Consider the following 14,520-nt stretch of genomic DNA (forward strand, 5'->3'; position numbering starts at 1 on the left):
GATTTGGAAGTTCCTGAGCCGGTCTGTGCTTCCCGAAGACCTTGCACTCTATGATGGGTCCTCCAGGGTCCCTCTATCTCGCCCGGCGGTCGCGGAGACTCTATGTTGAGGAGTATGGACTCTCGCGCGAGCACTGCAGGTCTCACGCGCTGTGTGAGGTGAGAAGGGGCGGGTTCGCGGCTGCGCAGTGAGGTGGAGGCTCGGCGCACGCTGCGGCGGACAGGGAGGAACTAAAGCGAGACCCCCGGAGCAGAGAGCGGGACCCGGATACCGAGCAGGTAACGCGGTCGCCGGAGTCTCCCTCTCCTCGGAGCGTATCCCCGGTGCCCGGGCCCGTGGAGCTGGCGGCGACACTGCGTCGTCCGAGACGAGCAGGCCGGGGCGGCCCCGCCAGAGCCTGCGTGCGGGGCGCAGTGACGGGGGAAGCGGCTGCCAGGAGCCCGCTGCGGCCGGCCTCTGTCCCGAGCCTGCGGGCGGCGCTGGCTCCTCGTAGGCCGGGGTAGGGGCTGGCGGCGGGGCACCAGGGCCCACCGGTGCGGGGCATCCGGCAGCCCCGGGCGTCCGGCTCTCGGTTTCTGTGCGCCGCTGCTGCGGGCAGCGTTGGCGCTGTGTCCGCACAGACTAGCGAGGCTCACGAGTGCGTTGAGAGAGATTTTGAGACTAAGTGTTTTGCCGAATGAAAATGTCTCGCCAGCTTTAGGCTTTCTGCCTTTCTTTCTCCTGTCGCTGGGTCGTCTTGCCCGTTGACCCTCTGCTGGCTTGTTCCTGTTCTTGTGTTGCCGCCTTCCTCAAGGGAGGTCGTGAGCGGAAGCCTGATATAGCTGGGTCCTGACCCATGGATAGCTTTCAGGATCAGGACCAAAGCTTTGAACTGACAATTGAAACAGAATGAGAGCTACTGGCTACAGACCCAGGCCTGGTGTCCTCACAGAGGCTTGGCCCGCTGCATTCTGCATGGCATTAAATATTCAGGCTTGTACACTGAGTTATGGTAATTAAGCTTAGAGGTGACAAACGTGTGGCTTTTCATACAGGAAGAAGAAGCAAAGTTTCCTAGCAAGCTAGAGGTAGTAGAAAGCATTTTCTTTTCCAGTGATGCCGATCATTTTGTTTTAGTGAGGATTCTAATAGGGTCTTGGTGCTGTCTTGCTGCTGATTGCCTTCAAGGGAAGGAGACGAAAGAGTCCCAGCTGGTTCTTGGTATTTCCCTCTCCGATCAGCATCACCCATGCCTTACTTAGGCTTTCTTTGCACCAGCTGTTCTTTCTCTAGGGCATCATCAGATCTGGGCCAGTTAGTGTCATCCTCTGTATTGACATCTCCTTTGGATCCTTGTGCTCTGACCCCCAAAAAGTGCCCATTTTGAGGTGTTTTTAGACGGTCTTTCCAAGGACTCTGCACTCAGCCTGGAATATTCCCCTGTGGGATCCAGAGATGTACTACATTGTCCAGAATCCTCCTCCTTGACTTGTAATCCAAAATCTAAATTCCAGCCTCCTACTTTCTCTACGTCATTTTATGTGTTGCCCAGTAAGCTGGACTCCAGATGTTTTCCCTGCATATATGCTAGGGTTGTTAAAGTCTGAGTTATGATTTTTGTGTTACTTTGAGAGTCAGGTGAATGCAGAGAGAGTAGTTTGTATCTCTGTCCTTTTTGAATTTCCCTATCTGTGGTGAGGTATGGTGTTTCATAGATAATGTGATGTCTGGATGACAAGCTCAGAGCAGACTTCTCTCTTCAACATGGTATTTCCTTACTTTCAAGGTTTTGGGTGATCGGACAGGTTGTGCCCTGAAGCAACCTTAACTGGTATTTAATGGTTTTGTTTTTCATATTATTCTCCTAACATAGCTATCCATTTTTAATGGAATGGCCAAAACCCTTTTGGTTGGACATTTCCTGGCAATTGATGACCAGATAGGTAAAGGGCTTGATATAGTTTAATATTAAAGTTGTTAATAATTTGTAAGGCTTAATGAGTGTTACTAGTACTTAAGCGTAAGTTCTACATGCCAAAGTTTATGAAATCATGAACTAGTTGGTGCACAATTTCAAATTGTGGACAAACGGAAACATTTTTCTTTGTCCTCCACCTGCAGTTGAAATCTCAGTATTTGCCACAATAGTGGATTAGTGGTGGCCAGTGCAGTGAGATGAATAATAATCTCTGCTTCTTTTACTCAAATCACAGTATGCCTGGACTAAGCTGTAGATTCTACCAGCATAAATTTCCAGAGGTGGAAGATGTAGTGATGGTCAATGTTCGATCCATTGCTGAAATGGGAGCTTATGTCAGCCTACTGGAATACAACAACATTGAAGGCATGATTCTTCTTAGTGAACTATCCAGGAGACGTATCCGCTCCATAAACAAACTCATCCGCATAGGCAGGAATGAGTGTGTTGTGGTCATAAGGGTCGACAAAGAGAAAGGTATGTTGGGAAAGTAGGTGGAATGACACTTCTGATTGTAACTGTAAAAAGCAATGCTGTAAAACCTGGGACCCTAGCTACTCTTTGAATTTGTAATTGGTTTTTTAAATATATAGTGGCACAAAGTAAGGCCTGATGCTGCAAGCTGCTGTCCTTGTGTGTTATCCTTACTCAGGCAAGTAGTCCTGTTGGCTTCAGAGGGACTGCTTGTAGGAGAGAGGAGGAGTCCTATGAAGGAGGATCTGCAGGATCAGGCCTTAAGACTTCTAAAGTTTATGCTTGGTCAACAAGCCATAGTGAAGTGGCATTTTCTTTTGAAAGTTCAGTAGTGCTTCTGCTTGTTGATATAGAGTGAGGAAAACGGTGACCATCGATACTACTGGTGCAGTGAGAATAAACATAAATAATGAACAATTTCCTCATTCACACCACACAGTCCATCCTGTGCACCAAATAAGGCAGAGGCAATGTGTACACAATATTATGTGATCATGTAACTATTCTCCATCATATAATGCATACACACATGGGTAGAGGTAAGGTTGCATAGGCACCCTTAACTTTGGTATTTCCTGACTTTTGAATAATTAGCATTACAAGTTGAAAGTTCTTTTAATGCATTTGGTATAGGATACAGCATACAAGCAGTCCCCTCAGTATTCGCAGATAACAGTGCCACATCTGTGTTCGGACCTGTCTCAGTAGTTAATGAAACACACAAGCATCCTCTTTTAGAAACCGGAAAATAGAGTTGTTTCATTTGTATAGTCCAAGGGTGGCCAAACTTACTGACGCTCTGAACCATATAGGACGATCTTCAGAAGTTTGAGAGTTGGGGCACGCTTGCCAGGGCTTGGGGCTTCAGTCGCTACCCCACAATGCCACTGTAAAGCAGTGTTCTCTTCTGTAAAGCATGTTTTCTTCTCCCCACCCTCCCCCAGTGGAGAAGGGGCGAGGGGCTTCACAAGCCGCACTTGAACTGTAAAAGAGCTGCATGTGGCTCGTGAGCCATAGTTTGGCCACCCCAGTATAGTCTTACATATAAAATGTATTCCTAAAATATTTATCGGAATTGAATCACGGATAACAGCAGAGAGAGAAATTGAGGTTAATAAGGGAGAAGAAACATTTTCAGATGAGATTTGAAATGAGTTGGAGAGATGCAGAAAGTCTGTTCCAGATGAAAGAAGCTGCACTGAAGGATACTTTTTACCTTTACAGATTTCGTCCTCCTTTTAAAAAAGCTCTCTTGGGGTCATCTGCCTCTCTTATTGAACCCTGAGAGGAACTCCTGAGATGGACTAGTTGGGATGCCATTTGGAACCCATCAGTGCTGCTGCTTAATCAGACAGGATTAAGCATTGGAAGACCTGCCTACCTGTAGTATCTGAGCATGCTGTGCTCTCATTTCTTACATAGATGTGATCAAGGAACTGCAGCAGAAATTGAGCCCAGATCTTGGCTATGATACTGTAGAGCAGTGATTCTTAACGTTTACTGCAGCGTGCACCTCTTTGGTTCTCAAAATATGTTCTTGCACTATTATCAAAAATCGTTGAAGTAGGTCAGTTCTTTAAACCTATTTGTATATTATAGTAATTGTTAAAAAATGTATAATGTTAATAAATACTTAGGTTTGATGAAACAAAGTAGTTGTACTTACATGCCTGTACTGAATTTGTGATTTCGATGATTTATCTTCTAAAAAAACCAGCATGTTTCGCACCCCCAGAAAGGCCATCTCGCACTCCCAAGGGGTGCATGCACCCCAGGTTAAGAACCACTGCTGTAGAGTCATACCCATCTAAACTACCAAGACTGCCAACTTCAAATGGTTTCTTGTGAAATGCTACCAAAAATATACCTTTTATTTACTTTTGTGTGTGCCGGCATCATTGTCGCGAAGAATGTGCACAGTTCTTGGAATAGTAGTGGCTAGTTAATCGCTGAAGTAGAGCATAAGGAGAAACTTGTACTGAATTTTGGGGCAAATGCTCTTAAATAGAAGCAGTATTTTAAAAATGTTGGTGATGTGAAAGGTAGCTGTTTTAAGTTGATTTACAGTCCAAAGAACAAATTTTAATCTGCTAAAACAGGTTCAGTCTTTGCTTGTAACTGATCTCAGTGCCTGATGCGTAAGGCTCGGAGCATTTGTCACTAATGTAAGCGAAGTGTTTGTACTCTGTACACTGAAACTGAATCTTTCAAAATGTTTTGCTTCCTGTTAGGTTACATTGACTTGTCAAAAAGAAGAGTTTCCCCAGAGGAGGCAATCAAATGTGAAGACAAATTCACCAAATCAAAAACTGTAAGTTCGTGTCTGTGCTTTACATTACTTTGCTGACTTCCAACCACCTACATTTCCAACTCGCTCCATGCCAAGAAAACCACAGAGAGCTGAACTGTTGTGAAAATGAAATGCCGTTCTAGTTCCTTTAACATACTTTGAAATATATGGCTGGGGTTTAGACTGGGAGCTGGGACTCCTGGGTTCTGTTTCCACCTCTGTCACTGACTCATGTTGTTCAGTATAACACTCCTCAAATGGGTATAAATAATATCATTCTCACACACGTGCAATATAGGTTAATGTTGATAAAGCACTTTAAGATACTGAATAATTGTATAGGGTATAGCATATAATTGCCCTATGCAATGCCAGGTAAGGAAAATCATACGGTGTCAGCACCCTAAAGCTTTCAGTTTATAACTCCTTTATAATTGCTGCCTCTTATATGAATATTCTTTACTCTTACTATTTGTATTACAGTAGCACCTGGAGGCTCCAACAAAGAGCAAGCTCTATTGTGCACTGTACAAACACATAGTGAGGGGGGATAATCCCTGTGTCGAAGAGATTACAATTTAAATAATAATCTTCACTGAGGTCCTTCATCCCCTACTTTTTTGTTGTTGTTGTTGTTTGTCCTAGGTTTACAGTATCCTTCGCCATGTTGCTGAGGTGTTGGAATACACCAAGGATGAGCAGCTGGAGAGTCTGTTCCAGAGAACTGCCTGGGTATTTGATGACAAGTACAAAAGACCAGGATATGGTGCTTATGATGCATTCAAGCATGCAGTCTCGTAAGGGCACCTTTTTACTCTTATTGTTTTAGTTCCATAGCTGTAGACCAGCGTTTCTCGGAATAGAGCCATCAAAATTTTCCTCATAGCCCATTGGACAACGGGCAGCGTTAGTCACACACTGGTCAAATAAGTCTCACTATTCCCAATTTTTGTCTGCCCAACATCTGTTTCAGGCAGCACCAACGTGGTGCTCTCATTGGAGCTCTTTAACACTGGGAACTAGATTCCAAGGATTCTGCCGTATTCTCCCACAAGCGTCACTTTGCACAGGCCTGTTTTTAAAAGTAATTTGCTTTGGTATGGAGAATTGTTGAGGAACTCTCTGAGTAAGGTATTTGAACACAGAAGAATGGGTTTATAAGTGCTGCCAGTCCGGAGGAAACAAGGCATCATTAAGGAGCCTTACAATACTTTTTTAAAAAAAAGGTAAAGGGTTTAGCCTTTGTGTCTGTCAATTTCCAGCTCACTTAAATTGAACTCCTCCTTAACTTGTTTTCTTCTGTGGTCATTGCTAGGGCCCTACCAAATTCACAGCCATGAAAAATGCGTCAGACTGTGAAATCTGGTCTTGGGTGCTTTTATCATATTCTATACAGATTTCACAGGGGAGACCAACGTTTCTCAAATTGGGGGTCCTGACCCAAAAGAGAGTTGCAGGGGGTTCGCAATACCGCCACCCTTACTTCTGCGCTGCCTTCAGAGTTGGGTGGCCAGAGCACCCAGCGGCTATTGGCCGGGCGACCAGCTCTGCAGGCAGCAGTGCAGAAGTAAGGGTGGCAATACCATACCAGGCCATCCTTACTTCTGTGCTACTGGTGATGGCGGCTCTGCCTTCAGAGCTGGGCTCTCAACCAGCAGCCGCCGCTCCAGCTGCTCCACTTTGAAGGCAGCGCCGCCACCAGCGGCAGTGCAGAAATAAGGGTAGCAGTACTGCAAACCCCCCTGCAATAAGCTTGTGACACCCTCCCTTCCACCCACAACTAGTTTTTGTGTCGGGACCCCTACAATTACAGCAATGTGAAATTTCAGATAGCTGAAATCATGAATTTACGATTTTTAAAATCCTATGACAGTGAAATTGACCAAAATGCAATGTGAATTTGGTAGGGCCCTATAGTCCTTGCAAACCTTTTTTTTTGTGTGTGTGTGTGTTAATGACTTTCAGGAACTATATATGCCAGATGGTTCCCTAATGCATCAACAGGATCTCATTTCACTTGTCTCCCAATTAGGTGTTCCCAAGTATATGCCTGTAATACAGAAATACAAATGTATTGAGACTAATCTGTTTGAAGTAGATGATGTTTACCTGTAATCCCAGAGGTTTGTTAGATTAGACCTTCTTTTCAAATGTATCAATGAGGTTGGCTTGTCATTCCTCTAAGGCAGTGGTTCTCAACCTTTTTTGATACCAGGGACCGGCTTTCTGCCTTCCTAAACTGTATCAGGGATATCTCCAGGACCAGTACTCGTCCATGGGCCGGTTGTTGAGACACTGATCTAAGGGACTGGAAGCAGAAGCGGTGCATCAGTTGAAATAGTTTGTACTGAGATACAGACCATTCACTTAAAGACTGATCTGTTAAGACATGCAGTTCCTCTTAATGGTGCCTTCATAAAAGGCTCAATTGGCAATTGAGCAGAATTGGATTTCTCAGAAAATTCTTCCCCCTCTTCTTTCTTCCCATTCTAAAATACAAAATCTAGAAAAGTATAACTTCAGTCTGCCTCTAGGTGTCTGTGACTGGTTATTTCAATCTGTGCATGTTTTCTTATATCCACCTGGAGATTCAAAGCTTTTATTACTGGTTTTTAATCCTCCTTAAATTGTATCTGTATATTGTGTTTTGAGATAAAAGAGTTTTAGTTTAATGAAGGGATGCTCACTGATTAATGGCACATCAGGGCACATTGCTCCAAAAGGGACCCCAAAGCGCACTGTCATACTGTGAGACAAACACTGTGGTATTGACCTGGAGTCCTTTATATAACTAGGGCTGTTTTGAGGATTAAACCTGGAAAACTCATTACTCAAATCTAATTTTCAGAATTAGGGTTGGGGAACCCACCCCACAACTTTTTAAGAGTTACAAGAAAAAAATGTATCTAAGAAGTCAGTATGTAATCATGTAATTTATCTTAATACATATGTGGAAAGGCCAGAGTTAAGATTCCACAGGCAAATTTGACGCTTTGTGATTTTTTTGAGAGTTTAACTGTGCAACCAAAATGCATAATTGAATATATATTTCAAACAAACTACATTTAAAAAAAACAAAAGAAGGAACAACAGTTATTGGCATCGCTATGCACTAGGTGCAGAAAGCATTCTCATCAACTGTAGTCTTAAATCTTAACCTTTGCACTGTTCGCGTGTATAAACTCAAATTTTGGTTTACATTTTCAAGGGCTGAACATATAATTGATGTGATTCTGATTACTGAAAAGTGATTGGTTGTGGCACCATGTGTTTCTTGGTGTGTACAAGGACAAATTAACCCTGAAAACAAATATACCATTTACATAATAGCATACCCAGGGCCAGATTTTTAAAGGTATTTAGGCACCTAAAGATGCAGATTGGTGCCTAGGTGCTTTTGAAAATCCCAGTAGGTGCCTATCTGTATCTTTAAGCATCTAAATAACTTAAATCTTCCCCCAAGTGTCTGCTCATTAAGGGCCTGTTGAATTTTGTGGAAGTCTTAATTGGAGTACGTGCAGGATCAGGCTGTAAGTTAGGAGACTGGATATTCAGACTTAACAAGGGCACCATATTCACCCTATATAAATTCATATTTTTCAAGATATAAACAGTATGACATAAAATCTGTTGGTTATAGTTTGACCATGTGTGTCCTTATGCTATATTTCTGCATGTAAAATCAATAAAGATCATCATAAGATAGCAGAGCATGATGTCCAAAATGAAGTCTGTTGTGGAAAGCATTCTAGTTAATACGTTCTAGCTAGTGGTGTTACAGGTGGGGCTTGTGTTGCATTTCAGAGAACTGCGATTCGTTTTTGGTGTGACTAATCAGGGCTTGCAAATGGAACTATCAGGATGTTGGCTCCCTAGGCAATAGAGGATGACTTGCTCAGCAGATTGCTCTTATGCAGCAGTGAAATAACAAGGGGAGGTCTAATGGGGAAAACTTGTTTGTGAGGAGCTTATCCATTATTATTAGTTACATGATTATGTATTTTTATTATTGCCCTAGTCATGGAGCAGGCCCCTGTTGTGCTAGGTGCTGTACAAAAAGACTATTCCTGCCCCAAGGAGCTTACAATCTAAGTAGGCTATGCTTGTTTGTTTTAGTAGTTTGCTGAATGGAGCAAAGCAGCACTAAAAGGAAATGCTACCACTTGTTACACCTCACCCCTGACTAGGTCAGCAGCAGCAGCAATTGTACCCCGGAGCTCTAGATCTTAAAGCATCAACCTCTGGTGCCTGAGCTAGAAAGACGTATGTCTGTTAGCCAAGTGTGGTGCATCTACCACAAGAGGGAGTCAAAGCACCATACTGAGTGGGTGGGGGCTATGTAGTCTTATTTTCTCTTTCATTTATAGGGTAGTATTTGCCCCTGACCAAAACATTAAGGTATTTGAATAAGCCATTACTTTAAATCTCTGTGTCAGGGTTTCTCTTTCACATAGCATAGCCTCCTCTGCATAAGGGATGCAGTATAAGCTCCATATAGCTGGCTGCATTTTTCACTGCAAATATAATGTAGATTTGATGCCAAACAGAAGTTATTCCCTCCTTTTGATTAAAATGAGTTTGTCATGCAGTCTTATTTCCTCCATATAACTTGAATGAAAGGCTGAGGCAACTGTGCTCCTCCCTTATCGAGAAATATGTCCACAGCAAAGGTATTTTTAAGTGGATGCTTTCATTTCTCTCCATTGTTTAAATGTTTTCTTAACAAAGCTTCCCCTCTCTCTTTGCACAGCATATCACTTTGTCATACATAACACTATAGGAGTAGTACTACATGTTAATATTGGTACTTGTGTCTCATCTTGTTTATAGATCGCTAACATGTTTAACATTGCTTTGTTTGACTCAGAGACCCTGCAATTCTGGATGGACTAGATTTGACAGAAGATGAGAGACGTGTGCTGATTGACAACATAAATAGACGTCTAACACCACAGGCGGTCAAAATCCGAGCTGGTGAGTCCTAAATGGACAATAAGTTTATGACCAGAGTCCCTATACACAACACACAGTCACTGAAATCCAGTTACTAAGCACAATGTAAAATTATAAACCCAATTAAAACAATTACTACCTCTCAGTGACAATATTTGAATGAAATTGCTGTTTCAGAATTGGCTATCCTTGAATAAAATGCCTTTCAGATTACTGTCCGTGTCCTCCTTCCTCTAAATCCCATGGTACTTTTGTATATTTTTTTGGAGGAGAGAGACTGTGGCTAAGGCATGCTGAAATGACACTGTTAACAGGGGACCTACTAGCCCAGTCTAAGAAACATTGCTGTCCTTCCTTAAGTATTCCATAGGCTTCTTTCTGATGTTTGTATTACTAATCACAGAATCCTCTTCTCTGAAAGCAGCTTCTTGATAAGTAATCCAGTCCATCCCCTTGAACTGGCACAAAGACTGATTTAAAATATTCATCAGTTGTTATTGATTACACCTTTGAACCTGTCTAGTGATGATGATTTACAACTTCCCTTGACAGCTTCTCCTATTACTCAAAATGTTAGTTTCTCTGTTTGCGTGTTAAGCTCATTGCTGCTTGTTATGTCTTCCCTGACAGGATGATTGAGCCCAGTGTGCTTTGCTAAAAGCATTAATCTGGCTGTTCAGCCAAATAATTGAACAAGCCACAAGCACAGTTACCAACGAAATATAGTGGATAGTTACAAATGTCAGGCTGTCACAAAGGGGTAGAAAATGCCTCTAGTAAAGCATTATAGGGCAATCAGTATTATGTTTTTTATTGTTTTGGTTGGGGTGGCGAGAATAAGCCATATCTGGGTTTAGGGAAGTGAAGGAGGTGGCTCAAAGTGCAGGGGAGTGAAACTGTTTGTGCTAATACCTAAAGCTGTTACTTCATTGCACCATATGAATTAAAATTAAGATTTTACATAGATGCATAGATTTTGATTTCCAAATCCTGTTTATATACTGAAATAAATCCCCAGAACAAGAGCTCTTTGACTGGAGTCTCATAAAATTACTTAGAATGAATGTTCCCTCATTTAGTTTCGATAGACTGTTGTGTTATTTTGACAGGCTAAGTTGGATTTGAACTCTGTCTTGTAAGGAAATAAGGAATTTTCCTGTGGGCTTTTAGAGATCAGTCTGAGTCTGACTAAGATGTTTACTTTGTTATCCACATTTGATTGCAACCACTAAAAATGGTGGAGTGTTGTGAATCACCTGTGTGGGAGAGTAGTCAACAAATGACTGCTTTGTGCAGCAATTATATATGGATATAGACATACAAAAACCTTTGTCTGGTGACTAATCAGATAATAATTAACAAATGCAAGCTTCATGGTTCTGAGTCCTCCTCAAACAGACAAAAAACAAAACAAAACATGATAATCATTTCTACTGTAAACTAATACGATAGTATGAAAATTCCCAGTGATGCAGGCCTCAAACATTAATGTTGGCAGAATTTCTTGGGTTTTAGGTGGCATTTCCTTTAATTTGAGCTTTTTTGACAGTGCTTTCATTTTGCAGTCTTCTGTTATCATTTTTTTATATTTTATATTTTGAAGTTGCATCTAAGTCTCTTTCCACTTTATGAAATGAAATTACATGGTTTCTGACTTAATTCGGTCGATATTTTTATTATTCAGTATCTTACAATTTCAAAGCACTCTATAAGACTGTTAATCATCAAAGAACTCTTCTAAATTATGTAAGTATTTTCATCGTTTTATAGATAGGGAAACTGCAACGTTCCTAGACATCCCATTTTCAAAGGGTACCGAAGCGGTCCTGAGAGCTGACTAGTAGTGATTAATTTTTTTTAAAAATAGTTTTCCTTGAAATAATTGTACAGTGTTCTATAACTGGATTTTTGAATATTGTATTATTCTTTGCATTAATTGGGTTGTCTTTGTCTTAGACATTGAAGTTGCTTGTTATGGTTATGAGGGCATTGATGCAGTGAAAGAAGCTCTGAGAGCTGGTTTGAACTGTTCCACAGAGAACATGCCAATTAAAGTAAGTGACTCTGACCTGTGTCAGGTGACTGGTGCCAGGAAGTAGTTTAGTGTCTTATCAGGGTGCCTATTTATCATGTGCATTTCTCACCCTCTTCCCAGCTAGGTGGGCAAGTCATTCCTTTGTCTCTGAAGGGATCTCAAAGAGTCCATTCTGTTAAATTAGCTGACAGGGATAATCAAGACAGGCCATGTTGTAGATAAACCCTGTTTCTTAACACCTGTTGTTCCTGGATATATTCCTGCAGTATTTATTTCCAAGGACCAGCTTGGGAAATGAGGGGATCTTTTAGCCCCAGTGGGTTTGGGTTCTCATGCTGAATTTCAGAGGGGTTACTGCACCCAGTCAATCACATAGTCTTCTGTCCAAACAGTTTTAGTATACTGGGTACATTAATGGATAATCATTTCCCAAAGACCCTGAATCACCTTTTATCTTCTGGGAGCAGCCAGAACAGGGACTGGCAACCTTTGGCACACAGCCTGCCAGGGTAAGCCCCCTGGTGGGCTGGGGTGGTTTGTTTACCTGCTGTGTCCGCAGGTTCAGTGGATCATAGCTCCCACTGGAGGCACTATATAAGAATTACTAATGATGAATATAGAGAAGTAGATTGTACATTCTCCTGTAAGCGTCTAAAACCAAAAGCTTAATTGTTTTCTCATAAGTGGTTCATGCTGCTTGAGAAATAATGGATACTTGTTCTTTGCACTGTGGTATATGTCAAATCCATTTTTAAAAGGGCAGTATTGGTCGCTTCCGTTTTTGTTGTGGTCTGTTTCTTTATGATTGAATCTGCCTTTTTTCTTCAATTTTTATAGATTAATCTGATAGCTCCTCCTCGTTATGTGATGACCACCACAACGTTGGAGAGAACTGAAGGCCTCTCTGTTCTCAACCAAGCCATGGCTGTCATTAAAGAAAAGATTGAAGAGAAGAGAGGAGTCTTCAATGTGCAGATGGAGGTGAGAACTGTTTCTGTATTAAAATGCTCCATTTTTCCTAATTATTTTAGAGCAGAAAACGAAATCTCAGTGGAAAACTACCGTTACCAAAAAATAAGTGGTACCTGCTTTGTATTGAACAAATATTGTTCCTGCTTAAACAAAACTGTCAGTAACAAAGTTTATTTACCAAAAATACTTCCCTGTGTTCCTGATAAACTTTGTTTATAAAAACTCAGATTTTTAAAAACTTTTTAAATGCTAGGTAGAAGTGGTTTGTTTAATTTTTTTGCATTTCCAGTCAGATTCTCTGCCAGGTTTTTTTTTGACTAACACGCTAGTGTTTGTTTCCAGTACTGCAGAGAATATTGAAACCATAAAAAGTCACAAAATCATATTAAGTAGTAGTATTTTTGTTTTTCATAGTGTAAATTTGAATCAGTTTGATCTCTTGCTCTACATTTAGGATGAGTACCAGCAGAATAATTTGGTTTATTTTCTTTCCTATCGGTGATATTTTACACAAAATATAAAAGAGGTTAAAGAAAACCAAATGTTAATGGTATGTATGTGTCCTGCCTTTCAGCCCAAGGTGGTTACTGACACAGATGAGACTGAGCTTGCAAGGCAGCTGGAAAGGCTGGAGAGGGAAAATGCTGAAGTGGATGGAGATGATGATGCTGAGGAAATGGAAGCTAAAGCTGAAGACTAAATTTCCTGGGATGAGTACCAGTTAAGGAGAATATATGATAAATTAGACACCCAGATACAAACACCCTGGACTGAAAGTTTCCAGTATCAAAAACTCCAAAAGCAGATACTTTCTTAAAGTATTTGAATGTTTTAAACAGACCAAGATGTGGAACGCTCTCTTAAACATCATTTGCTCTTATATAGCAGCTTGCGCAAATTGAGTTCTTCAAAAGGAAGGTACCTTCTTTCACTGTAGACTCAAATCCAGTGGGCCAGGGAGGGACCGTAGACCTTTGCTTAACATTTTCATATCTAACAACTCCAGATTGGCAACTGTTTCAGGTCAGTGCCTCTGTCAGTGAGGTTTCCTGGGAGCACCAAAACCGAGCGAACCTAACATTTCTACACAGAATGTATTCAAGCAAATATTCAATAAATTTCTGGGATATTTAACTCCACGCTTCTTTTTTCTTGTCACATGTTCTGTAGTATTATGAATGTGGCGTTGAAGGACACAGTGAGACTTCAGTTTTCTTTTGGAATGGAAGCAGTTTGTTATATATATATGAAGTATAATCTCCTTAGTTTAAAAGAAATCCAAATATTTTTCTTAATACATTTTATAAATGCAAACTTGACTCAGTGGATGATGTTTCATTTGCTTTTGTCTGTATGGGTTGTTTTACAGAAGGGACACTTTGAACAGAACTTGTTACCATTTCAATAAATACAGTTTAATGAAGAAAAGATGCATAGTTGCACTTTGCTCCTAGAGGTTTGCATACTAGAATGACACAACACATAGCTGCTGGCATCTTCCTTTGCTCATACTTTAAAACTAAGATTTACTTGGTTGTCCCTGAGTGGACGCTGCCACATAAAAACCTTGAGCTGAGAGAGACTTTGCAGTGATTACTGAAATGTGAGCCCCAAATCTGGTGAACACTAGAAGTGACCATTTTAGATTCTTGGAGGTGGATGATGGAGAAACAAGATTCCCCCACCAAGCAATCTGCAAGACGGCTATGTTATCTTCCTTTTAAATCTCTCTATAGAACCCACCTTGGCCGTGATGCCTACAAAATGCTTAACAATGTTTAGGTAGCTAGTGTGCTGTGACCACTGTCTATTATACCTTATGCACCCCTTGTCTGTTGT

General features: G+C 41.3%; 1 protein-coding gene across 2 annotated transcripts; it reads left to right on the top strand.

Moving 5' to 3' along the window:
* The first annotated feature begins 154 nt into the window (after positions 1-154).
* On the top strand, positions 155-13,815 carry EIF2S1 (eukaryotic translation initiation factor 2 subunit alpha). Of its 2 annotated transcripts, none has more exons than XM_073348385.2 (8): positions 155-278; positions 2,193-2,434; positions 4,663-4,742; positions 5,367-5,518; positions 9,589-9,695; positions 11,631-11,728; positions 12,547-12,690; positions 13,256-13,815. In XM_073348385.2, exons 2-8 carry the CDS (start codon positions 2,194-2,196, stop codon positions 13,379-13,381), a joined length of 948 nt encoding a protein of 315 aa, XP_073204486.1. In that variant the 5' UTR covers positions 155-278; position 2,193; the 3' UTR covers positions 13,382-13,815. The 2 variants fall into 2 exon arrangements, with proteins under 2 accessions (XP_073204486.1, XP_073204488.1); XM_073348387.2 differs by lacking the exon at positions 155-278 and adding an exon at positions 342-499.
* Positions 13,816-14,520: the final 705 nt, after the last annotated feature.

This window comes from Lepidochelys kempii, chromosome 6 (assembly GCF_965140285.1).
Source record: "Lepidochelys kempii isolate rLepKem1 chromosome 6, rLepKem1.hap1, whole genome shotgun sequence".
Taxonomy (NCBI): domain Eukaryota; kingdom Metazoa; phylum Chordata; order Testudines; family Cheloniidae; genus Lepidochelys; species Lepidochelys kempii.

What these genes read in the sequence shown, in the direction of transcription:
- EIF2S1 (XM_073348385.2), top strand. Translation starts at nt 2,194, where the DNA reads ATGCCTGGACTAAGCTGTAGATTCTACCAGCATAAATTTCCAGAGGTG. An exon ending in GGCGGTCAAAATCCGAGCTG is followed by an intron (nt 9,696 to 11,630) that starts GTGAGTCCTAAA and finishes TCTTTGTCTTAG; the next exon opens with ACATTGAAGTTGCTTGTTAT. An exon ending in TCTTCAATGTGCAGATGGAG is followed by an intron (nt 12,691 to 13,255) that starts GTGAGAACTGTT and finishes CCTGCCTTTCAG; the next exon opens with CCCAAGGTGGTTACTGACAC.